The sequence below is a fragment of the Pseudophryne corroboree genome, unplaced genomic scaffold, assembly GCF_028390025.1.
Source record: "Pseudophryne corroboree isolate aPseCor3 unplaced genomic scaffold, aPseCor3.hap2 scaffold_1042, whole genome shotgun sequence".
NCBI lineage: Eukaryota > Metazoa > Chordata > Amphibia > Anura > Myobatrachidae > Pseudophryne > Pseudophryne corroboree.
The window spans coordinates 66,742-92,678 of record NW_026967669.1 but is presented as its reverse complement, the minus strand read 5'-3'; the positions used below and the strand labels follow the sequence as shown (position 1 = coordinate 92,678).

At 44.6% G+C, this 25,937-nt stretch overlaps 1 protein-coding gene across 1 annotated transcript in view; it reads left to right on the top strand.

Moving 5' to 3' along the window:
- Positions 1-21,808, top strand: part of LOC134988309 (oocyte zinc finger protein XlCOF6-like) — a 105,980-nt gene extending 84,172 nt beyond the window's left edge. Inside the window, exon 2 of the mRNA XM_063950538.1 lies at positions 18,092-21,808. Within this exon, the coding sequence (XP_063806608.1) occupies positions 18,092-20,331 (2,240 nt within the window). The 3' untranslated portion in view covers positions 20,332-21,808. The remainder of the gene's footprint in view (positions 1-18,091) is intronic.
- The last annotated feature ends 4,129 nt before the right edge of the window (positions 21,809-25,937 follow it).

Sequence of the window (25,937 nt, the reverse complement as noted above, 5' to 3'; positions counted from 1 at the left end):
AAGCAATTCAGCGCTTTTTAGGGTTTGCGAACTACTATAGAAGATTTATTCACTCTTTCTCTGACCTAGTTGCTCCCATTGTGGCACTTACTAAGAAGGGAGCAGATCCTACCAATTGGTCATGTGAAGCTGAGTTATCTTTTCAGGCCTTGAAACAAGCCTTTGTCTCAGCCCCTGTCCTTAGACATCCCAACCCAGAATTGCCTTTCATTGTTGAGGTTGATGCCTCGGAGGTTGGAGTAGGGGCTATCCTTTCTCAGAAGGATCCAGATTCCCTTGAATTACATCCTTGTGCCTTTATGTCCAGGAAATTCTCATCTGCAGAATCCAACTACGATGTTGGTAACCGGGAATTGCTGGCTATTAAATGGGCTTTCGAGGAGTGGAGGCATTGGCTTGAAGGAGCGACCCATACCATTTCAGTTTTGACTGATCACAAAAATCTTCAATACATTGAATCAGCTAAACGACTGAATGCCCGGCAGGCTCGTTGGGCTTTATTTTTTACTCGTTTCAAATTCATTATCACCTTCAGGCCAGGTTCCAAGAATACTAAGGCAGATGCCCTGTCACGCAGTTTTCTTCCAGTTCAAGACAACAGTCCTGTTACTCCCATACTTCCGTCTTCAGTCATTCGGGCAGGCCTCACACAGGATGTATTTACCCAGTTAAAGCTGCTTCAACATCAAATACTCCTGCTGGTCGTCTTTTTGTCCCCGAGTTTTTGAGAGCTACTGTTTTGGCGGAGTTTCATGATAGCAAGGTTGCCGGGCATCCGGGAATCGCTAAGACTTTGGAATTAGTCTCCCGCTCAGTATGGTGGCCTGGTCTTTCCAAAGACATTAAAGAGTTTGTTTTTTCGTGTCAGGTCTGTGCACAGCATAAAGTTCCCCGTTCTTTGCCCATCGGTCAACTTATGCCCTTGAATGTTCCTCTTAGGCCATGGTCGCATATCTCCATGGATTTTGTGGTGGACCTCCCTCTGTCAGCCGGATGCCGAGTCATATGGGTGGTAGTGGACCGTTTTAGCAAAATGGCCCATTTCATTGCTCTTCCCCGATTGCCATCTGCCCAGGGATTGGCAGTCTTGTTCCTCCGCCATATTTTCAGACTCCATGGCTTACCCACTGATATTGTTTCTGATAGGGGTCCACAATTCATTGCACAATTTTGGAAGTCTTTTTGTGCTTCGTTAAAGATGAAATTATCTTTAACGTCCGGCTATCATCCTCAATCCAATGGGCAGACTGAGCGAGTTAACCAATCTCTAAAACAATATTTGCGTTTGTACTCGGCCAAACTCCAAAATGACTGGTCTGAGTTTCTTCCATTGGCGGAGTTTGCTTATAATAATGCCTGTCATTCCTCCACCAATGTGTCTCCATTTTTTGCAGTTTTTGGTTTTCACCCCAGAGCTAATTCATTTTTTCAACATTCCTCTGTCTCCTCTCTGGCCTTGACCTCTCATCTTAAACTTATTTGGAAAAAAGTGCACCTGGCTCTCAGAAAAGCAGCATTCCGGGAAAAAAGATTTTCTGACAGGCTCCGGCGGCCGTGCACTTTTAAAGTAGGAGACAGGGTGTGGTTGTCGACTCGCAACATTAAACTCCGACAAACCTCAGCCAGATTGGGTCCTAGATTTATTGGACCATTTCTCATTATCAAAAAAGTCAATCCAGTTGCTTTCCGGTTACGCTTACCAAAAACTTTACGGATCGGAAATACCTTCCGTTGCTCATTGCTTAAACCTTATGTTTCGTCCAGTAGATTTCCTCATAAAATATCTCAGGGGAGATCACCAATAAATGTACAGGGTCAGCAGGAGTTCTTGGTGGAGAAGGTTCTCGATTCCAAGTTGTCCCGGGGTCGGCTTTATTTTTTGGTACATTGGAGAGGTTATGGGCCAGAGGAAAGGTCTTGGGTCCTGGATGAGGACCTTCATGCCCCGAGGCTCAAAAGGGCATTTTTTCGAGAATTTCCTCAGAAACCTGGCTTTAGGGGTTCCTTGACCCCTCCTCAAGGGGGGGGGTACTGTTAGGCGCCGGGGTCCGCTCGTCGGTGCGGCCCGGCGCCTAGCAACCAGGGACGCCGTGCGCGTTCAGCAGCCGGCTCCCTGGCAACGCTAGACGCCAGGCGCACAGAGCCGCTCTGACCTTAGCAACGGGGACGCCACGTTCAGCCGCGTTCCCCGTTGCTGGGTCTGTCCTAATTACCTAATTATGTGCTGGCCGTGCAGCATGCAAGCTGCACGGCATTTCCGTAGATTACCCTGTCTGGATCTTGATTGGAGGGTTCCTGAATAAAGGCACCCTCAGGACTTCTTACAGACGCCGGTGATAGCTTCCTGTTTGCCTGTGTCTGCTACAGAGAGTTTCCAGTCCTGCTCATCCGGTTGTTTCTGTCCTCAGAGATCCTGTACTCGGAAGTTTGCCATCTATTCCTGGAGTCTGACCGAGCACCTTTAACATCCTGTGGTGTTCGTGAGTCGCGGCTCAGCCGTGTGTTGCGGCGTGTCCGCTTACTGTTTATTATTTAGTCAATTTGTGTTCTGGAGCTTTTGCGGAGGATTCCGCTCCCACAGATCCACTCTGGTATCCAGCGGTGCTGGATAGGAGTAACGGATCAGTGGATCTTTGGTTGTCCTTTTCCCTGGCGGCTAGTCCGCACATACCTTTGGTTTAAGTTAGTTAGCTTGTAACCCCTGGCCAGGTTGCTTAGTCAGAGGGCCCCTTGTTATCACCCTGTCTCGGATTTCCCTTTGTCTCCCATTTAGACCTGCGGGGGCATCGGGGTTGGGCAGACATAATCCGCCCTTCGAACGAGGCTGCCATGGGCTCAAGCAACCATAGTCTCGCAAGGGATTTCTGATAACACGGGCGAGACAACGGAGTAAGGGCGCCAGGGGTTACTAGGCTCTCCCGCTCCCACAACCAGCATATCTTCCCAGTACTCAGACCTCTGCCATAAGATCTCCTCTGGTCTGGAGTACGAGAATCATAACACTCAGTACCGGCTGTGTCACTAATGCTACATTATACATATTACTGCTACACCATGTGACATACACATACAGAGCAGTTATACTCAGTACCGGCTGTGTCACTAACACTACATTATCCATATTACTGCTACACCATGTGACATACACATACAGAGCAGTTATACTCAGTACCGGCTGTGTCACTAACATTACATTATCCATATTACTGCTACACCATGTGACATACACATACAGAGCAGTTATACTCAGTACCGGCTGTGCCAATAACACTACATTATCCATATTACTGCTACACTATGTGATATACACATACAGAGCAGTTATACTCAGTACCGGCTGTGTCACTAACACTACATTATCCATATTACTGCTACACCATGTGACATACACATACAGAGCAGTTATACCCAGTACCGGCTCTGTCACTAACACTACATTATCCATATTACTGCTACACCATGTGACATACACATACAGAGCAGTTATACTCAGTACCGGCTGTGCCAATAACACTACATTATCCATATTACTGCTACACTATGTGATATACACATACAGAGCAGTTATACTCAGTACCGGCTGTGTCACTAACACTACATTATCCATATTACTGCTACACCATGTGACATACACATACAGAGCAGTTATACTCAGTACCGGCTGTGTCACTTAAGCTACATTATCCATATTACTGCTACACCATGTGACATACACATACAGAGCAGCTATACTCAGTACCGGCTGTGTCACTAACATTACATTATCCATATTACTGCTACACCATGTGATATACACATACAGAGCAGTTATACTCAGTACCGGCTGTGTCACTAATGCTACATTATCCATATTACTTCTACACCATATGACAAACACATACAGAGCAGTTATACTCAGTACCGGCTGTGTCACTAACATTACATTATCCATATTACTGCTACACTATGTGACATACACATACAGAGCAGTTATACTCAGTACCGGCTGTGTCACTAACACTACATTATCCATATTACTGCTACATCATATGACATACACATACAAAGCAGTTATACTCAGTACCGGCTGTGTCACTAACATTACATTATCCATATTACTGCTACACCATGTGATATACACATACAGAGCAGTTATACTCAATACCGGCTGTGCCAATAACGCTACATTATCCATATTACTGCTACGCCATGTGACATACACATACAGAGCAGTTATACTCAGTACCGGCTGTGTCACTTAAGCTACATTATCCATATTACTGCTACACCATGTGACATACACATACAGAGCAGCTATACTCAGTACCGGCTGTGTCACTAACATTACATTATCCATATTACTGCTACACCATGTGATATACACATACAGAGCAGTTATACTCAGTACCGGCTGTGTCACTAATGCTACATTATCCATATTACTGCTACACCATATGACAAACACATACAGAGCACTTATACTCAGTACCGGCTGTGTCACTAACATTACATTATCCATATTACTGCTACACTATGTGACATACACATACAGAGCAGTTATACTCAGTACCGGCTGTGTCACTAACACTACATTATCCATATTACTGCTACACCATGTGACATACACATACAGAGCAGTTATACTCAGTACCGGCTGTGCCACTAACACTACATTATCCATATTACTACTACACCATGTGACATACACATACAGAGCAGTTATACTCAGTACCGGCTGTGTCACTAACGCTACATTATTCATATTACTGCTACACTATGTGACATACACATACAGAGCAGTTATACTCAGTACCGGCTGTGTCACTAACATTACATTATCCATATTACTGCTACGCCATGTGACATACACATACAGAGCAGCTATACTCAGTACCGGCTGTGCCAATAACGCTACATTATCCATATTACTTCTACACCATGTGACATACACATACAGAGCAGTTATACTCAGTACCGGCTGTGTCACTAACGCTACATTATCCATATTACTGCTACACCATGTGACATACACATACAGAGCAGTTATACTCAGTAATGGCTGTGTCACTAACACTACATTATCTATATTACTGCTACACCATGTGACATACACATACAGAGCAGTTATAGTAAGTACCGGCTGTGTCACTAACGCTACATTATCCATATTACTGCTACACCATGTGTCATACACATACAGAGCAGTTATACTCAATACCAGCTGTGTCACTAACATTACATTATCCATATTACTGCTACACCATGTGACATACACATACAGAGCAGTTATACTCAGTACCGGCTGTGTGACTAACGCTACATTATTCATATTACTGCTACACCATGTGATATACACATACAGAGCAGATATACTCAGTACCGGCTGTGTCACTAACACTACATTATCCATATTACTGCTACACCATGTGTTATACACATACAGAGCAGTTATACTCAATACCGGCTGTGTGACTAACGCTACATTATTCATATTACTGCTACACCATGTGATATACACATACAGAGCAGATATACTCAGTACCGGCTGTGTCACTAACACTACATTATCCATATTACTGCTACACCATGTGATATACACATACAGAGCAGTTATAGTAAGTACTAGCTGTGTGACTAACGCCACATTATCCATATTACTGCTACACCATGTGACATACACATACAGAGCAGTTATACTCAGTACCGGCTGTGTCACTAACGCTACATTATCCATATTACTGCTACACCATGTGACATACACATACAGAGCAGTTATACTCAGTACCGGCTGTGTCACTAACATTACATTATCCATATTACTGCTACACTATGTGACATACACATACAGAGCAGTTATACTCAGTACCGGCTGTGTCACTAACGCTACATTATCCATATTACTGCTACACCATGTGACATACACATACAGAGCAGTTATACTCAGTACCGGCTGTATCACTAACATTACATTATCCATATTACTGCTACACGATGTGATATACACATACAGAGCAGTTATACTCAGTACCGGCTGTGTCACTAACGCTACATTATCCATATTACTGCTACACGATGTGATATACACATACAGAGCAGTTATACTCAGTACCGGCTGTGTCACTAACACTACATTATCCATATTACTGCTACACCATGTGACATACACATACAGAGCAGTTATACTCAGTACCGGCTGTGCTAATAACACTACATTATCCATATTACTGCTACGCCATGTGACATATACATACAGAGCAGTTATACTCAGTACCGGCTGTGTCACTAACACTACATTATCCATATTACTGCTACACCATGTGACATACACATACAGAGCAGTTATACTCAGTACCGGCTGTGCTAATAACACTACATTATCCATATTACTGCAACACCATGTGACATACACATACAGAGCAGTTATACTCAGTACCGGCTGTGTCACTAACACTACATTATCCATATTACTGCTACACCATGTGACATACACATACAGAGCAGTTATACTCAGTACCGGCTGTGTCACTAACACTACATTATCCATATTACTGCTACACCATGTGACATACACATACAGAGCAGTTATACTCAATACCTGCTGTGTCACTAACACTACATTATCCATATTACTGCTACACCATGTGACATACACATACAGAGCAGTTATACTCAGTACCGGCTGTGTCACTAACACTACATTATCCATATTACTGCTACACCATGTGACATACACATACACAGCAGTTATACTCAGTACCGGCTGTCACTAACACTACATTATCCATATTACTGCTACACCATGTGACATACACATACAGAGCAGTTATACTCAGTACCGGCTGTGTCACTAATGCTACATTATCCCTATTACTGCTACACCATGTGACCTACACATACAGAGCAGTTATACTCAGTACCGGCTGTGTCACTAACATTACATTATCCATATTACTTCTACACCATGTGTCATACACATACAGAGCAGTTATACTCAGTACCGGCTGTGCCACTAACGCTACATTATCCATATTACTGCTACACCATGTGACATACACATACAGAGCAGTTATACTCAGTACCGGCTGTGTCACTTAAGCTACATTATCCATATTACTGCTACACCATGTGACATACACATACAGAGCAGTTATACTCAGTACCGGCTGTGTCACTAACACTACATTATCCATATTACTGCTACACCATGTGACATACACATACAGAGCAGCTATACTCAGTACCGGCTGTGTCACTAACATTACATTATCCATATTACTGCTACACCATGTGATATACACATACAGAGCAGTTATACTCAGTACCGGCTGTGTCACTAATGCTACATTATCCATATTACTGCTACACCATATGACAAACACATACAGAGCAGTTATACTCAGTACCGGCTGTGTCACTAACATTACATTATCCATATTACTGCTACACTATGTGACATACACATACAGAGCAGTTATACTCAGTACCGGCTGTGTCACTAACACTACATTATCCATATTACTGCTACATCATATGACATACACATACAGAGCAGTTATACTCAGTACCGGCTGTGTCACTAACATTACATTATCCATATTACTGCTACACCATGTGATATACACATACAGAGCAGTTATACTCAATACCGGCTGTGCCAATAACGCTACATTATCCATATTACTGCTACGCCATGTGACATACACATACAGAGCAGTTATACTCAGTACCGGCTGTGTCACTTAAGCTACATTATCCATATTACTGCTACACCATGTGACATACACATACAGAGCAGCTATACTCAGTACCGGCTGTGTCACTAACATTACATTATACATATTACTGCTACACCATGTGATATACACATACAGAGCAGTTATACTCAGTACCGGCTGTGTCACTAATGCTACATTATCCATATTACTGCTACACCATATGACAAACACATACAGAGCACTTATACTCAGTACCGGCTGTGTCACTAACATTACATTATCCATATTACTGCTACACTATGTGACATACACATACAGAGCAGTTATACTCAGTACCGGCTGTGTCACTAACACTACATTATCCATATTACTGCTACACCATGTGACATACACATACAGAGCAGTTATACTCAGTACCAGCTGTGCAACTAACACTACATTATCCATATTACTACTACACCATGTGACATACACATACAGAGCAGTTATACTCAGTACCGGCTGTGTCACTAACGCTACATTATCCATATTACTGCTACACCATGTGACATACACATACAGAGCAGTTATACTCAGTACCAGCTGTGCAACTAACACTACATTATCCATATTACTACTACACCATGTGACATACACATACAGAGCAGTTATACTCAGTACCAGCTGTGCCACTAACACTACATTATCCATATTACTGCTACGCCATGTGACATACGCATACAGAGCAGTTATACTCAGTACCGGCTGTGTCACTAACGCTACATTATTCATATTACTGCTACACTATGTGACATACACATACTGAGCAGTTATACTCAGTACCGGCTGTGTCACTAACATTACATTATCCATATTACTGCTACACCATGTGATATACACATACAGAGCAGTTATACTCAGTACCGGCTGTGTCACTAATGCTACATTATCCAAATTACTGCTACACCATATGACAAACACATACAGAGCAGTTATACTCAGTACCAGCTGTGCCACTAACACTACATTATCCATATTACTGCTACGCCATGTGACATACGCATACAGAGCACTTATACTCAGTACCGGCTGTGCCACTAACACTACATTATCCATATTACTGCTACACTATGTGACATACACATACTGAGCAGTTATACTCAGTACCGGCTGTGTCACTAACACTACATTATCCATATTACTGCTACGCCATGTGACATACGCATACAGAGCACTTATACTCAGTACCGGCTGTGCCACTAACACTACATTATCCATATTACTACTACACCATGTGACATACACATACAGAGCAGTTATACTCAGTACCAGCTGTGCCACTAACACTACATTATCCATATTACTGCTACGCCATGTGACATACGCATACAGAGCAGTTATACTCAGTACCGGCTGTGTCACTAACGCTACATTATTCATATTACTGCTACACTATGTGACATACACATACTGAGCAGTTATACTCAGTACCGGCTGTGTCACTAACATTACATTATCCATATTACTGCTACACCATGTGATATACACATACAGAGCACTTATACTCAGTACCGGCTGTGTCACTAACATTACATTATCCATATTACTGCTACACTATGTGACATACACATACAGAGCAGTTATACTCAGTACCGGCTGTGTTACTAACATTACATTATCCATATTACTGCTACACCATGTGACATACACATACAGAGCAGATATACTCAGTACCGGCTGTGTCACTAACACTACATTATCCATATTACTGCTACACCATGTGACATACACATACAGAGCAGTTATACTCAGTACCGGCTGTGTCACTAACGCTACATTATCCATATTACTGCTACACCATGTGACATACACATACAGAGCAGTTATACTCAGTACCGGCTGTGTCACTAACGCTACATTATCCATATTACTGCTACACCATGTGACATACACATACAGAGCAGTTATACTCAATACCGGCTGTGTCACTAACACTACATTATTCATATTACTGCTACAACATGTGACATACACATACAGGCCCTCATTCCGAGTTGATCGGTCGCAATGCGTTTATAGCAGAGTTACACACGCTAAGCCTACGCCTACTGGGAGTGTATCTTAGCTTCTTAAAATTGCGAACGATGTAATCGCAATATTGCGATCACATACCTCGTAGCAGTTTTAGAGTAGCTTCTGACTTACTCGGCATCTGCGATCAGTTCAGTGCTTGTCGTTCCTGGTTTGACGTCATAAACACACCCAGCGTTCGCCCAGACACTCCCACCGTTTCTCCGGCCACTCCTGCGTTTTTTCCGGAAACGGTAGCGTTTTCAACCACACGCCCCTAAAACGCCGTGTTTCCGCCCAGTAACACCCATTTCCTGTCAATCACATTACGATCGCCGGAGCGATAAAAAAGCCGTGAGTAAAATTACTTTCTTCATAGTAAAGTTACTTGGCGCAGTCGCAGTGCGAACTTTGCGCATGCGTACTAAGCGGATTTTCACTGCGATGCGATGAAAAAGAACGAGCGAACGACTCGGAATGAGGGCCACAGAGCAGTTATACTCAGTACCGGCTGTGTCACTAACACTACATTATCCATATTACTGCTACGCCATGTGACATACACATACAGAGCAGTTATACTCAGTACCGGCTGTGTCACTAACGCTACATTATCCATATTACTGCTACACCATGTGACATACACATACAGAGCAGTTATACTCAGTACCGGCTGTGCCACTAACATTACATTATCCATATTACTACTACACCATGTGACATACACATACAAAGCAGATATACTCAGTACCGGCTGTGTCACTAACATTACATTATCCATATTACTGCTACACCATGTGACATACACATACAGAGCAGTTATACTCAGTACCGGCTGTGTCACTAACGCTACATTATCCATATTACTGCTACACCATGTGACATACACATACAGAGCAGTTATACTCAGTACCGGCTGTGTCACTAACGCTACATTATCCATATAACTGCTACACCATGTGACATACATATACAGAGCAGTTATACTCAATACCGGCTGTGTCACTAACACTACATTATTCATATTACTGCTACAACATGTGACATACACATACAGGCCCTCATTCCGAGTTGATCGGTCACAATGCGTTTATAGCAGAGTTACACACGCTAAGCCTACGCCTACTGGGAGTGTATCTTAGCTTCTTAAAATTGCGAACGATGTAATCGCAATATTGCGATCACATACCTCGTAGCAGTTTTAGAGTAGCTTCTGACTTACTCGGCATCTGCGATCAGTTCAGTGCTTGTCGTTCCTGGTTTGACTTCATAAACACACCCAGCGTTCGCCCAGACACTCCCACCGTTTCTCCGGCCACTCCTGCGTTTTTCCCGGAAACGGTAGCGTTTTCAACCACACGCCCCTAAAACGCTGTGTTTCCGCCCAGTAACACCCATTTCCTGTCAATCACATTACGATCGCCGGAGCGATAAAAAAGCCGTGAGTAAAATTACTTTCTTCATAGTAAAGTTACTTGGCGCAGTCGCAGTGCGAACTTTGCGCATGCGTACTAAGCGGATTTTCACTGCGATGCGATGAAAAAGAACGAGCGAACGACTCGGAATGAGGGCCACAGAGCAGTTATACTCAGTACCGGCTGTGTCACTAACACTACATTATCTATTTTACTGCTACGTCATGTGACATACACATACAGAGCAGTTATACTCAGTACCGGCTGTGTCACTAACACTACATTATCCATATTACTGCTACACCATGTGACATACACATACAGAGCAGTTATACTCAGTACCGGCTGTGTCACTAACACTACATTATCCATATTACTGCTACGCCATGTGACATACACATACAGAGCAGTTATACTCAGTACCGGCTGTGTCACTAACGCTACATTATCCATATTACTGCTACACCATGTGACATACACATACAGAGCAGTTATACTCAGTACCGGCTGTGCCACTAACACTACATTATCCATATTACTGCTACACCATGTGACATACACATACAGAGCAGTTATACTCAGTACCGGCTGTGTCACTAATACTACATTATCCATATTACTACTACACCATGTGACATACACATACAGAGCAGATATACTCAGTACCGGCTGTGTCACTAACACTACATTATCCATATTACTGCTACACCATGTGACATACACATACAGAGCAGTTATACTCAGTACCGGCTGTGTCACTAATGCTACATTATCCATATTACTGCTACACCATGTGACATACACATACAGAGCAGTTATACTCAGTACCGGCTGTGTCACTAACACTACATTATCCATATTACTGCTACACCATGTGACATACACATACAGAGCAGTTATACTCAGTACCGGCTGTGTCACTAACGCTACATTATCCATATTACTGCTACACCATGTGACATACACATACAGAGCAGTTATACTCAGTACCGGCTGTGTCACTAACACTACATTATTCATATTACTGCTACAACATGTGACATACACATACAGAGCAGATATACTCAGTACCGGCTGTGTCACTAACACTACATTATCCATATTACTACTACACCATGTGACATACACTTACAGAGCAGTTATACTCAGTACCGGCTGTGTTACTAACACTACATTATCCATATTACTGCTACACCATGTGACATACACATACAGAGCAGTTATACTCAGTACCGGCTGTGTCACTAACGCTACATTATCCATATTACTGCTACACCATGTGACATATACATACAGAGCAGATATACTCAGTACCGGCTGTGTCACTAACGCTGCATTATCCATATTACTGCTACACCATGTGACATACACATACAGAGCAGTTATACTCAGTACCGGCTGTGTCACTAACGCTACATTATCCATATTACTGCTACACCATGTGACATACACATACAGAGCAGTTATACTCAGTACCGGCTGTGTCACTAACACTACATTATCCATATTACTGCTACACCATGTGACATACACATACAGAGCACTTATACTCAGTACCGGCTGTGCTAATAACGCTACATTATACATATTACTGCTACACCATGTGACATACACATACAGAGCAGTTATACTCAGTACCGGCTGTGTCACTAACGCTACATTATCCATATTACTGCTACACGATGTGATATACACATACAGAGCAGTTATACTCAGTACCGGCTGTGTCACTAATGCTACATTATCCATATTACTGCTACACCATGTGACATACACATACAGAGCACTTATACTCAGTACCGGCTGTGCCAATAACGCTGCATTATCCATATTACTGCTACACCATGTGACATACACATACCAAGCAGTTATACTCAGTACCGGCTGTGTCACTAACACTACATTATCCATATTACTGCTACACCATGTGACATACACATACAGAGCAGTTATACTCAGTACCGGCTGTGTCACTAATGCTACATTATCCATATTACTGCTACACCATGTGACATACACATACAGAGCACTTGTACTCAGTACCGGCTGTGCTAATAACGCTACATTATACATATTACTGCTACACCATGTGACATACACATACAGAGCAGTTATACTCAGTACCGGCTGTGTCACTAACGCTACATTATCCATATTACTGCTACACCATGTGACATACACATACAGAGCAGTTATACTCAGTACCGGCTGTGTCACTAACGCTACATTATCCATATTACTGCTACACCATGTGACATACACATACAGAGCAGTTATACTCAGTACCGGCTGTGTCACTAACGCTACATTATCCTTATTACTGCTACACCATGTGACATACACATACAGAGCAGTTATACTCAGTACCGGCTGTGTCACTAACGCTACATTATCCATATTACTGCTACACCATGTGACATACACATACAGAGCAGTTATACTCAGTACCGGCTGTGTCACTAACGCTACATTATCCATATTACTGCTACACCATGTGACATACACATACAGAGCAGTTATACTCAGTACCGGCTGTGTCACTAACGCTACATTATCCATATAACTGCTACACCATGTGACATACATATACAGAGCAGTTATACTCAATACCGGCTGTGTCACTAACACTACATTATTCATATTACTGCTACAACATGTGACATACACATACAGGCCCTCATTCCGAGTTGATCGGTCACAATGCGTTTATAGCATCTATCTAGCTCTCTGCCCCATCTATCTAGCTCTCTGCCCCATCTATCTAGCTCTCTGCCCCATCTATCTAGCTCTCTGCCCCATCTATCTAGCTCTCTGCCCCATCTATCTAGCTCTCTGCCCCATCTATCTAGCTCTCTGCCCCATCTATCTAGCTCTCTGCCCCATCTATCTAGCTCTCTGCCCCATCTATCTAGCTCTCTGCCCCATCTATCTAGCTCTCTGCCCCATCTATCTAGCTCTCTGCCCCATCTATCTAGCTCTCTGCCCCATCTATCTAGCTCTCTGCCCCATCTATCTAGCTCTCTGCCCCATCTATCTAGCTCTCTGCCCCATCTATCTAGCTCTCTGCCCCATCTATCTAGCTCTCTGCCCCATCTATCTAGCTCTCTGCCCCATCTATCTAGCTCTCTGCCCCATCTATCTAGCTCTCTGCCCCATCTATCTAGCTCTCTGCCCCATCTATCTAGCTCTCTACCCCATCTATCTAGCTCTCTACCCCATCTATCTAGCTCTCTACCCCATCTATCTAGCTCTCTACCCCATCTATCTAGCTCTCTACCCCATCTATCTAGCTCTCTACCCCATCTATCTAGCTCTCTACCCCATCTATCTAGCTCTCTACCCCATCTATCTAGCTCTCTATCTAGCTCTCTACCCCATCTATCTAGCTCTCTACCCCATCTATCTAGCTCTCTACCCCATCTATCTAGCTCTCTACCCCATCTATCTAGCTCTCTACCCCATCTATCTAGCTCTCTACCCCATCTATCTAGCTCTCTACCCCATCTATCTAGCTCTCTACCCCATCTATCTAGCTCTCTACCCCATCTATCTAGCTCTCTACCCCATCTATCTAGCTCTCTACCCCATCTATCTAGCTCTCTACCCCATCTATCTAGCTCTCTACCCCATCTATCTAGCTCTCTACCCCATCTATCTAGCTCTCTACCCCATCTATCTAGCTCTCTACCCCATCTATCTAGCTCTCTACCCCATCTATCTAGCTCTCTACCCCATCTATCTAGCTCTCTACCCCATCTATCTAGCTCTCTACCCCATCTATCTAGCTCTCTACCCCATCTATCTAGCTCTCTACCCCATCTATCTAGCTCTCTACCCCATCTATCTAGCTCTCTACCCCATCTATCTAGCTCTCTACCCCATCTATCTAGCTCTCTGCCCCATCTATCTAGCTCTCTGCCCCATCTATCTAGCTCTCTGCCCCATCTATCTAGCTCTCTGCCCCATCTATCTAGCTCTCTGCCCCATCTATCTAGCTCTCTGCCCCATCTATCTAGCTCTCTGCCCCATCTATCTAGCTCTCTGCCCCATCTATCTAGCTCTCTGCCCCATCTATCTAGCTCTCTGCCCCATCTATCTAGCTCTCTGCCCCATCTATCTAGCTCTCTACCCCATCTATCTAGCTCTCTGCCCCATCTATCTAGCTCTCTACCCCATCTATCTAGCTCTCTACCCCATCTATCTAGCTCTCTACCCCATCTATCTAGCTCTCTGCCCCATCTATCTAGCTCTCTGCCCCATCTATCTAGCTCTCTACCCCATCTATCTAGCTCTCTACCCCATCTATCTAGCTCTCTACCCCATCTATCTAGCTCTCTGGACATGACTGGCCTACAAACTGCTGCCCTCCAGCTGTTGAGAAACTACACATCCCAGCATGCCCTGACACAGCTTTAGAATTCTCTGACAGCAAAACTGTGTCAGGGCATGCTGGGATATGTAGTTTCACAGCAGCTGGAGGGCAGCAGTTTGGACATGCCTGGTGTAGGCTGTTGGATTCCCCCAGTACTTTCCCCCCAAAATGGAATGCCTTCCTCTCTAGCCTCCCACATGGAAGTATCATGGGGAGAAAGAGGAGCAGCTCAGCTTTAAAACAAGCTGAGTGGTTTTCTGGAGCTCCATAGGGATCACCGTCGGTGGGCAGGAAACCCTGACCGGGGTTCTAGGCTGCCCATCTCTGGAGCCCAATTTTAGGCTGGAGATGGTGAGCTGGGTACCCGGGCAGATTCCTGGAAGTAGTTTAGATGGGAAAACTTCCCCCAGCCTAGACTGAGCGTCACCAGGGCGGATACTAACCCTCCAGGATGGGACGGTCAAAGGAGAGTGACTACTCCCCACCGTCCATAGAGGACAATGGTAGCTGTGCATGTGGCCAAGGCATGCACATCACATGGATAAACAATGGTTGAGAATAGCATGGTGGACTTACCCCCTGTGGTATGTATATTAGAGTAAGATAAAAAGAGGAGGCCTATGAGCATCCAGAGGTATTATACCATTTTCACTCTGCTGTAAACATCTTGCTGTATTCTTGTTGCCCCTAGCAATAGGGAAGTCTTTTTTAAGACTGGGTGAATAAACATCTGCCTCAAGACGACTGCTTCATCTTGTGATCTGCAGAGCTATACCAAACATAGTTCTGTTTTCTGGCTGTCCAGGGTGCACTCAGCGTCTCCAAGCTCTGCCTCCCGCCAGCTACCGTGCAGAGTCCTAGTCCAGCCACTAGTGATTCGTCAACACCACACAGGTGTGGTTAGCGTGTCGATGCATACAGAGCAGTACCATGGTTCCAGACTCCATGGCAACAAGGAGTCTAGTGGTAACAGTGTAGTACCCGCCCACTGCGCAGTGGGTGGTGTCAGTAGTAGGCGGTTACCGACAGTAAGTGGGAATCCCCTAATTGGCCAGATCCCCTGTGACCTAAACATCCATTCTGTGACTGGGGCGGGACGCGAGGTAGGGCGAGGGTTTTCATAGAGAACCATCCGGTCACAGAAATTGCTAGCATAGCGGTGGGATAATCCTAGGTGGCTTTTCGGTCACCTGATTGGAGAAGCCAAGTTAATAGAGGAGTAACTGCAGCGCAGGAGAAAGCACAAGATGGTGGATTTCAGCGGAATGTCTAAGGACGATCTGTAGATCGTGTATCAGGAGAAGGGTGTGGATATCCCTTTCAACGCATCCAGAAGCATCATGAGGGCTGCACTTGTGAGCTTGGAGATGTCCCTCTGGGCGGAGGTAGAGTGCTAAGGGCGTTGGCATTGAAGATGGTGGCCTACCAGTAGACATTCGTACAGAACCGGTGAGCCCCACAAGCCCCACCCTCTCTCCTAGCAGCAGCTATGTTTCATACCTAGCAGGGTCAGAGGTCCAACGTCTCCGGGGTAGGGGGTTCGACACGGATATCTTAGCAGATCGGCTACTGGAATTTGGAGAAAGAGCAACGGACCAAGAGTGCTTGATCATCACCTCACTTTCCAATACACTGCCGGGCTCCGGTGACTGTGCGCAGCCCGTTCTGCCCCCAGCAGTAGCGGAAGAGCCAGTGCTCCCACCTGAGGCAAAAGCGCCTCCAAGTCAGGTCTCCGGAGCGTGCAGGAAAGACTGGGCACACGTAGTCCCAGAATACAGCCCGTGGCTTCAGCTGCGTCACTAGGCTGCAGCAGTGAACGGTGCCCAGACTGAGCGGAGTGAGCGGCTTTAGGGCAGGAGGAGTGGGGGACTTAATAGATTGGGTCTTGGTCCCAGCGGTGGCTGAGAGCTTTTAGGTAGGGTAGATAAGAAGCCACTTAGTGAGGAGAGCTCCAGAAAGCACGTCTGGATAGTCCACGCCCCTCTTATTTATTATATATAATAACCGGGGTGACAGGTGTGGTACATCCCTGCAAAGGCAGATCCAATCTCTTTCTCATCAGACTCTGCTGTCTTCCCTGCACTCTCACTCAGATGTTCACTGCTGCCAGTAGCACACATATGAGAAGCAGAAGTATGGCGGCAGCTGTATAGATTCTGATATGTTATTATCTATATCATACCGTACACACATCTTCCTTATTACTATTGAGAGTAGAGGTACAGTAAGACACTGATGATGGGGGTGTAACAATGGATTATAACCTAGCAGATGATGATTGCAGTGTATTATATGGTGTATTGCATGTAAAATACCTTGTTCCACACCTACTCTGCTGTAGCAATATACCTTATATAAGGGTGAGTAACACATGTACAGGTTTACCAATGCTTCCAGGAGTAACGTTAGGAGACATTATTATAAAGCCTTCATTAAATGTTATGTTTTAATACACACATTTACTATTAAGTGTCCCAAAATGTAATTTTCTCCTATTGTTTACAAGATTAATATTGTTACAGAAAATGTCACATTCCCATAATGTATTTTATTTCCAGCAGATGGACCCACAAGCAGGAATATCTCAGAAGGACATCTAATGTTATCCCCGGATTGTGACATAAAAGATAATGACAGCAGACAGGATTCTCCAGGAGATAATCCCATTACCCCAATTATACATCCAGCTCTATCAGCTGATCCCTCTGATCCTGGGAAATGTTCTCCTGATCACTCTGATATTGGTGCATCTGTTACAGCTCTGAGAGTAGATACAGTGTTTCCCTGTTCTATAGATGCCAAATGTTTTACACAGAACACAAAGCTTATTACCCATCTGGCAGCTAAGGCAGGTGAGAAGCCACTGATATGTTCTGAGTGTGGGAAATGTTTTACCTGCAAATCACAACTTGTTTCACATCAGTGCAGTCACAAAGGTCAGAAGCCATTTCCATGTTCTGAGTGTGGGAAATGTTTTACAGAGAAATCACATCTTGTTACACATCAGAGACGTCACACAGGTGAGAACCTATTACCATGTTCTGAGTGTGGGAAATGTTTTGCCCGGAAATCAGAACTTGTTAGACATCAGCGAAGTCACACAGGTGAGAAGCCATTTTCTTGCTCGGAGTGTGGGAAATGTTTTGCCCAGAAATCAAAACTTGTTATACATCAGCGAAGTCACACAGGTGAGAAGCCATTTTCTTGCTCGGAGTGTGGGAAATGTTTTGCCCAGAAATCAAAACTTGTTATACATCAGCGAAGTCACACGGGTGAGAATCCAATTTCTTGCACTGAGTGTGGGAAATGTTTTACACGGAAATCACAACTTGTTAAACATCAGAGAAGTCACACAGGTGAGAAGCCATTTGCATGTTCTGAGTGTGGGAAATGTTTTACAGAGAAATCACATCTTGTTACACATCAGAGACGTCACACAGGTGAGAACCTATTACCATGTTCTGAGTGTGGGAAATGTTTTACACTGAAATCACATCTTGTTACACATCAGCGAAATCACACTAGTGAAAAGCCATTTCCATGTTCTGAGTGCGGGAAATGTTTCACCCGGAAATCACAACTTGTTAAACATCAGCGAAGTCACACAGGTGAGACTCCATTTCCATGTTCTGAGTGTGGGAAATGTTTTACATACAAATCACTTCTTGTAATACATAAGAGAATACATACAGGTGAGAAACCATATTCCTGTTCTGAGTGTGGGAAATGTTTTACATACAAATCAACTCTTGATGCACATAAGAGAAGTCACACAGGTATATCACCATTTCCATGTTCTGAGTGTGGGAAATATTTTGCACAGAAATCACAACTTGCTAGACATCAAAGAATTCACACAGGTGAGAGGCCATTTCCATGTTCTGACTGTGGAAAATGTTTTGCACAGAAATCACATCTTTTTGCACATCAGCAAAGTCACACAGCTGAGAAGCCATTTCCATGTCATGAGTGTGGGAAATGTTTTACACACAAATCAGATCTGGTTAGTCATAACAAAAGTCACACAGGTGAGAAGGCATTTTCTTGCTCTGAGTGTGGGAAATGTTTTGCCCGGAAATCAGAACTTGTTAGACATCAGCGAAGTCACACAGGTGAGAAGCCATTTCCATGTCATGAGTGTGGGAAATGTTTTACACACAAATCAGATCTGGTTAGTCATAACAAAAGTCACACAGGTGAGAAGGCATTTTCTTGCTCGGAGTGTGGGAAATGTTTTGCCCAGAAATCAAAACTTGTTATACATCAGCGAAGTCACACAGGTGAGAGGCCATTTCCATGTCCTGAGTGTGGGAAATGTTTTGCACACAAATCAGATCTTGTTAGTCATAACCGAAGTCACACGGGTGAGAATCCAATTTCTTGCACTGAGTGTGGGAAATGTTTTACACGGAAATCACAACTTGTTAAACATCAGAGAAGTCACACAGGTGAGAAGCCATTTGCATGTTCTGAGTGTGAGAAATGTTTTGCACACAAATCAGATCTTGTTATACATCACAGAAGTCACACAGGTGAGAAGCCATTTTTTTGCTCTGAGTGTGGGAAATGTTTTACACAGAAATCACATCTTGTTAGACATCAGCAAAGTCACACAGGTGAGAATCCATTTCCATGCTCTGAGTGTGGGAAAGGTTTTGCACACAAATCAGCTCTTGTTATACATCACAGAAATCACACAGGTGAGAAGCCATTTCAATGTTCTGAGTGTGGGAAATGTTTTACACAGAAATCACAACTTGTTACACACCAGAGAAGACACACAGGTGAGAAGCCATTTTAATCTTCTGGAGTATACTTATCATTGCCATGTGTTGTTCTTCAAGGTTCTTATCATCTCCTATACTTTTTGCAATACACATGTTACCACAGTGTGAAATAATCAGGTGTCATGCCCTCATCTACCACTGCTATGCAGATGACCTGTCTTTTGCTCTGGGTACTGAGAACCCAGCACCAATCCTAAATGTCTAGCTGAGCTCCAGGTGTGGGTGATGCCAGTTCGCTGTGACTCAGTCCTGGTGAAACAGGTCCTTATGAAAGAAGCTCACCAACAAAGGGCAGGGCTACAGCTCAGCTTTGCTACCAGCCAGACTTACGCTTGGGGGTTCAGAATTACAAAATGCTGGTCATGTGCAGAATATTAGTGTCCTGGATGGTGGAGTGACACCATTAGACATCCGGTATCAGCCAGAATCAGATCCTCATATGTGGACCATAGCCAGACTCCAGCACTTAATTCCCTCAGAAGATCTACCTGATGTCGTACATGCACTTGTATCATCTCATATAGACTACTGCAATGTCATCTACCTGGGTCTCCCAGCAGAAGAATTGCACCAGTTGTAGCATGTACAGAATGCAGCAGCCAGGCTGTTACCTAACTAGCCCGTTCCTGCCACATAACACCCATTCTCTGGTCCCTGCACCGGCTGCCTGTAAGATGGTGACTGGGCCTAATTCAGGTTGGATCGCAGTGTGTGATCCAAATGGAATTCTGAAAAAGTTGCGGGCGCATCCACTGCACCCATCCTGTGCATGCGCCCGCATTTTCTGCGGAGGGGCCACAGAAAATGTGATTGCCTGTCAGGCAGAGGCGGTCACGAGGGTTGGTGGGCAATGCTCCATTTCCAGGGAGGTGCGAATCGGTGCGGGGGCAGTGTAGCGCGAACAGAGGGCAAAGGCGGACAAACGGACATCATCATGGTGGCTTTGTGACATGCAGCCGCTGTATTCGAGAAGAATGTGTCGGGCCTCCTGCGGGCGCAACTGAGCTGCAGCAGGAGGCTTCACTAACTTCTACGATGAAGCAGAAATTGTGAGGCAATCGCATTTTCTGCTTCATCAGGGGGGAGGCGGCGGTCAGCATGCTGGGTGGCCTTGCCCTGTGATGGGCGGCCCCTAGCGCGCTAGGAAAAGGATTGCTAATTCTACTAAATAGCAGCATCTGCAATCCTTACTGAATTAAACCAGCTATTAAATAATCTTACTGACTCTCCCAGCCTTGCATGACCACGGTACCAGAAGCAGCTTCTGCCTCCGTACTGCCCAAGCTTCTTCCATCTGTTGATGAAGGACTTAGCAGTACCATAGATTCCCAAGCAGTGCTTAGATGTCGGGGAGACAGGGTGGGTGGCAGTAGTGCAGTAGCGGGGGCTGCTGTAGGCAGTGTCTATGTGAGTAAACGTCCCCAAGCAGCGCTGAGGTGTCAGAGCAGGGAGACAGGGTGGGTGGTAGTGGAGTCATGGGGTGGATGGCAGTAGTGGGGGGAGACAAGGGGTGAATGGCAGTAGTGGGGGTAGACACGGGGTGAATGGCAGTAGTGGGGGGAGATGGTAGGTGTCAGTGGTGGGGGAGACACGGGGTGGATGGCAGTAGGGGGGAGACAGGATGGGTGGCAGTAGGTAGGGAGACAAGGTGGGTAGCAGTAGTGGGGGGAGACAGGGTGGGTGGCAGTGGTGGGGGAGACACAGGGTGGATGGCAGTACTGGGGGGAGACAAGGTGGGTAGCAGTAGTGGGGGGGAGACAGGACAGTGGCAGTAGTGGGTGGTAGACAGGGCAGGTGGCTGCAGTGTAGTACTAGGGGCTGCTGGAGACAGTAAAGAGGTGTATTGGTCCCACACAGAACCATTTGATAATTAGACTTAATGATGATCATGCTTCCTTATTTCTAGTTAATCCCTTATATGTGTTACTGTTATTTGCTGTGTCAGCCTCTGCGTTCTGTGTAATAATCCTGAAAGTAGTGCTGCTACCGATCTCATATTTGTAGTAACTTGGAAAAGATGAGATATGAGGTGCACTCTAGAAGCTTATAGGGGGTTAATCAGAGATGAACACAGATGTGACATCACGCAGCCCCCCCAGAAAATCGTCCCACCCTGCCCGCGTTCACCCCTCAGGGATGCGACCACAATGTGTGTGTCTGTGTGGCCGCTGTGCATGTGCATTTTGCCACCACCGGGTAAACTGCTGCGGGCCACTATTGCGGCTGGGTCTGAATGACCCCCATAGGCTGTTGTGCAGAGTAAAGTATTTTTTAAGTTTAAAATATAGACAAAAATATGTGTATTAAAGATATGAAATAAAGTTGTTTAAAAGCAAAATATTTCCAGTTTAATTTTGGCTATATCTGATTTTGACAGCTCATTTGAATAGTTGGATGATATTACGGGGGAAGGGGGGGGGTCTCTCTGTGTAATTAAATAGTTTTATCATTTGTTGGTTTTAAATAAATTATGTCTATTCAAATGTTCTGTTGTTTTTTAACTTTGTGATAAACTGTTTTTAAAATAAACCGATGGACGATAAGTCAGTTGCGTAGTTTCTCAATGTTACGCTACGTGTAGCGCCACTTAGCGTACCTTTTGAGCGGTGTGATGCTCTCGTAACACCTTGGTGAATATATATGGCTCCAGCAATATAACATACTTAAACCTTAGTATAGTGTCGGAAGTGTCCCTGACACTTCGCCAGATTTACAAAATAACTTAGTCGAGACAGATGGGTAAATTAGGATTAGAGGTCCAACCCAATAACCATATATATTAGTCCCTAGCGGACACAAAGGGATAACAATGCTGCACTGTAGCAACACAATACAATTCAAGAATACAGTAATACGTACAATAATATACAACAGACGGGAAATAAATGCGAGTACAATTAGCAATACAACTATAACAATACAATAGGATCAGTTACCTTCATACATACGCTGCGCCACCAGATTCCAGGCCTCAGTCGTCTTACAAGATGACCTCTGAGAAAGGTGACTGAAACCTGGGTCAGGTGCGTCCTTTTATACAATGTTCCAATAACAGTACAATGGGGAATGTAAGGTCTTCCATTGGTCCAGGGGCGGGACATATTCAGTACACCGTGGGTCATTGGTCAGCTGGAACACTGAGCGACACCTAATCTTGTGATGTGATTACAGGTTACTTCTGGGCTCCCACCTAAAGACCAGTTCACACCGACCAAAGTATCATACAGTAATATACATGAATCCGGTATCGCTAATAACTTGTTGACGTAATATGTGACAATATCCTCGCAACCACCGAATTATTACTTATGTGACCCTGAACAATTTCATCCCATACACGATGTCCTTACACGGTGTCCTTAATATTTAATGGAACAATACCTATATATATATATATATATATATATATATACAACCCGTGGAGCGCTCTAAACTATTATCTAGAGATGATATAACAGAGCCTAGAAGTCAGAAAAACAGAAATAAAAATAAACTACCTTGGGTGAGCAAATATAATGTGTGCTCACCAGAAATTATTAATAAAGCAAAAAAATTATGGCCCATTATCCAAAGTGATGATAAGTTAAATCTACAGGAACATACATTAATGCCCTGTTTTTCAAGGGGAAAAAACCTGAAAGATTCCCTAGTTAAAACTTTGACTTCTGTACGGCCCATCAAGAAACCTACTTTTTTGTCTAACACTCGGGTAGGATGCTTTAAGTGCACCTGCACTACCTGCCAATTCCTCCTCACGGGGGATGTGTTCTGTCACCCTCAATCAGGTAAACAATTCTTTATTAGACACCACTTTACTTGTAACTCCTCGTTTGTAATTTACCAAATAGTTTGCCCTTGTGGCTTATCTTATATTGGCAAAACCGAGAGCAAGTTTAAGGAGCGCATGGGCAACCACCGGGCTGCCATACGAGCCGCAATCGCTTCGGGTACAAGCGACCAACCCGTTGCCCGTCATTTTGCGCTCTTTAAACATCCTCTCGCAAGTCTTAGATACCGTATGATTGACACGGTTCCAATTAACTCACCATCTTACAGGCAGCCGGTGCAGGGACCAGAGAATGGGTGTTATGTGGCAGGAACGGGCTAGTTAGGTAACAGCCTGGCTGCTGCATTCTGTACATGCTACAACTGGTGCAATTCTTCTGCTGGGAGACCCAGGTAGATGACATTGCAGTAGTCTATATGAGATGATACAAGTGCATGTACGACATCAGGTAGATCTTCTGAGGGAATTAAGTGCTGGAGTCTGGCTATGGTCCACATATGAGGATCTGATTCTGGCTGATACCGGATGTCTAATGGTGTCACTCCACCATCCAGGACACTAATATTCTGCACATGACCAGCATTTTGTAATTCTGAACCCCCAAGCGTAAGTCTGGCTGGTAGCAAAGCTGAGCTGTAGCCCTGCCCTTTGTTGGTGAGCTTCTATCATAAGGACCTGTTTCACCAGCACTGAGTCACAGCGAACTGGCATCACCCACACCTGGAGCTCAGCTAGACATTTAGGATTGGTACTGGGTTCTCAGTACCCAGAGCAAAAGACAGGTCATCTGCATAGCAGTGGTAGATGAGGGCATGACACCTGATTATTTCACACTGTGGTAACATGTACATTGCAAAAAGTATAGGAGAGATGATAAGAACCTTGAAGAACAACACATGGCAATGATAAGTATACTCGAGAAGATTAAAATGGCTTCTCACCTGTGTGTCTTCTCTGGTGTGTAACAAGTTGTGATTTCTGTGTAAAACTGTTACGATTCCTGTACTCCAGACTGGAGAAGATCTTATGGCAGGGATCTGAGTACAGGAACCATATACAGGTTGTGGGAGCTGGAGAGCCTAGTAACCCCTGGCGCCCTAACTCCGTTGTCTCGCCCGTGTTATCAGAAATCCCCTGCGAGACTATGGTTGCTTGAGCCCATGGCAGCCGCGTTCGAAGGGCGGATTATGTCTGCCCAACCCCGATGCCCCCGCAGGTCTTAATGGGAGACAAGGGGAAGTCCGAGACAGGGTGATAACAAGGGGCCCTCTGACTAAGCAACCAAGCCAGGGGTTACAAGCTAACTTAACTAAATCAAAAGGTATGTGCGGATTAGCCGCCAGGGAAAAGGACAACCAAAGATCCACTGATCCGACACTCCTATCCGGCACCGCTGGACACCAGAGTGGATCTTGTGGAAGCGGAATCCTCCGCAAAGCTCCAGAACACAATATAAACAAAATAATAAATTATAGCGGACAAGCCGCAACACACGGCTGCGCCGCGACTCACGAACACCACCAGATGTTAAAGGTGCTCGGTCAGACTCCAGGAATAGATGGTAACTTCCGAGTACAGGATCACTGATAACAGGAACAAACGGATAGACCGGGACTGGGAACTTTCTCTGCAGCAGACACAGGCAAACAGGAAGCTATCACCGGCGTCTGTGAGAAGTCCTGGGAGTGCTTATATTTGAGAGCCCTCCAATCCTGATCCAGACAGGGTAATTACATGATGATGCCGTGCAGCTGCATGCTGCATGGCCAGAACACACAGGCACTGATTAATTAAGACCCAGCAACAGGGAATGCAGTCCGACCGTGGCGTTCC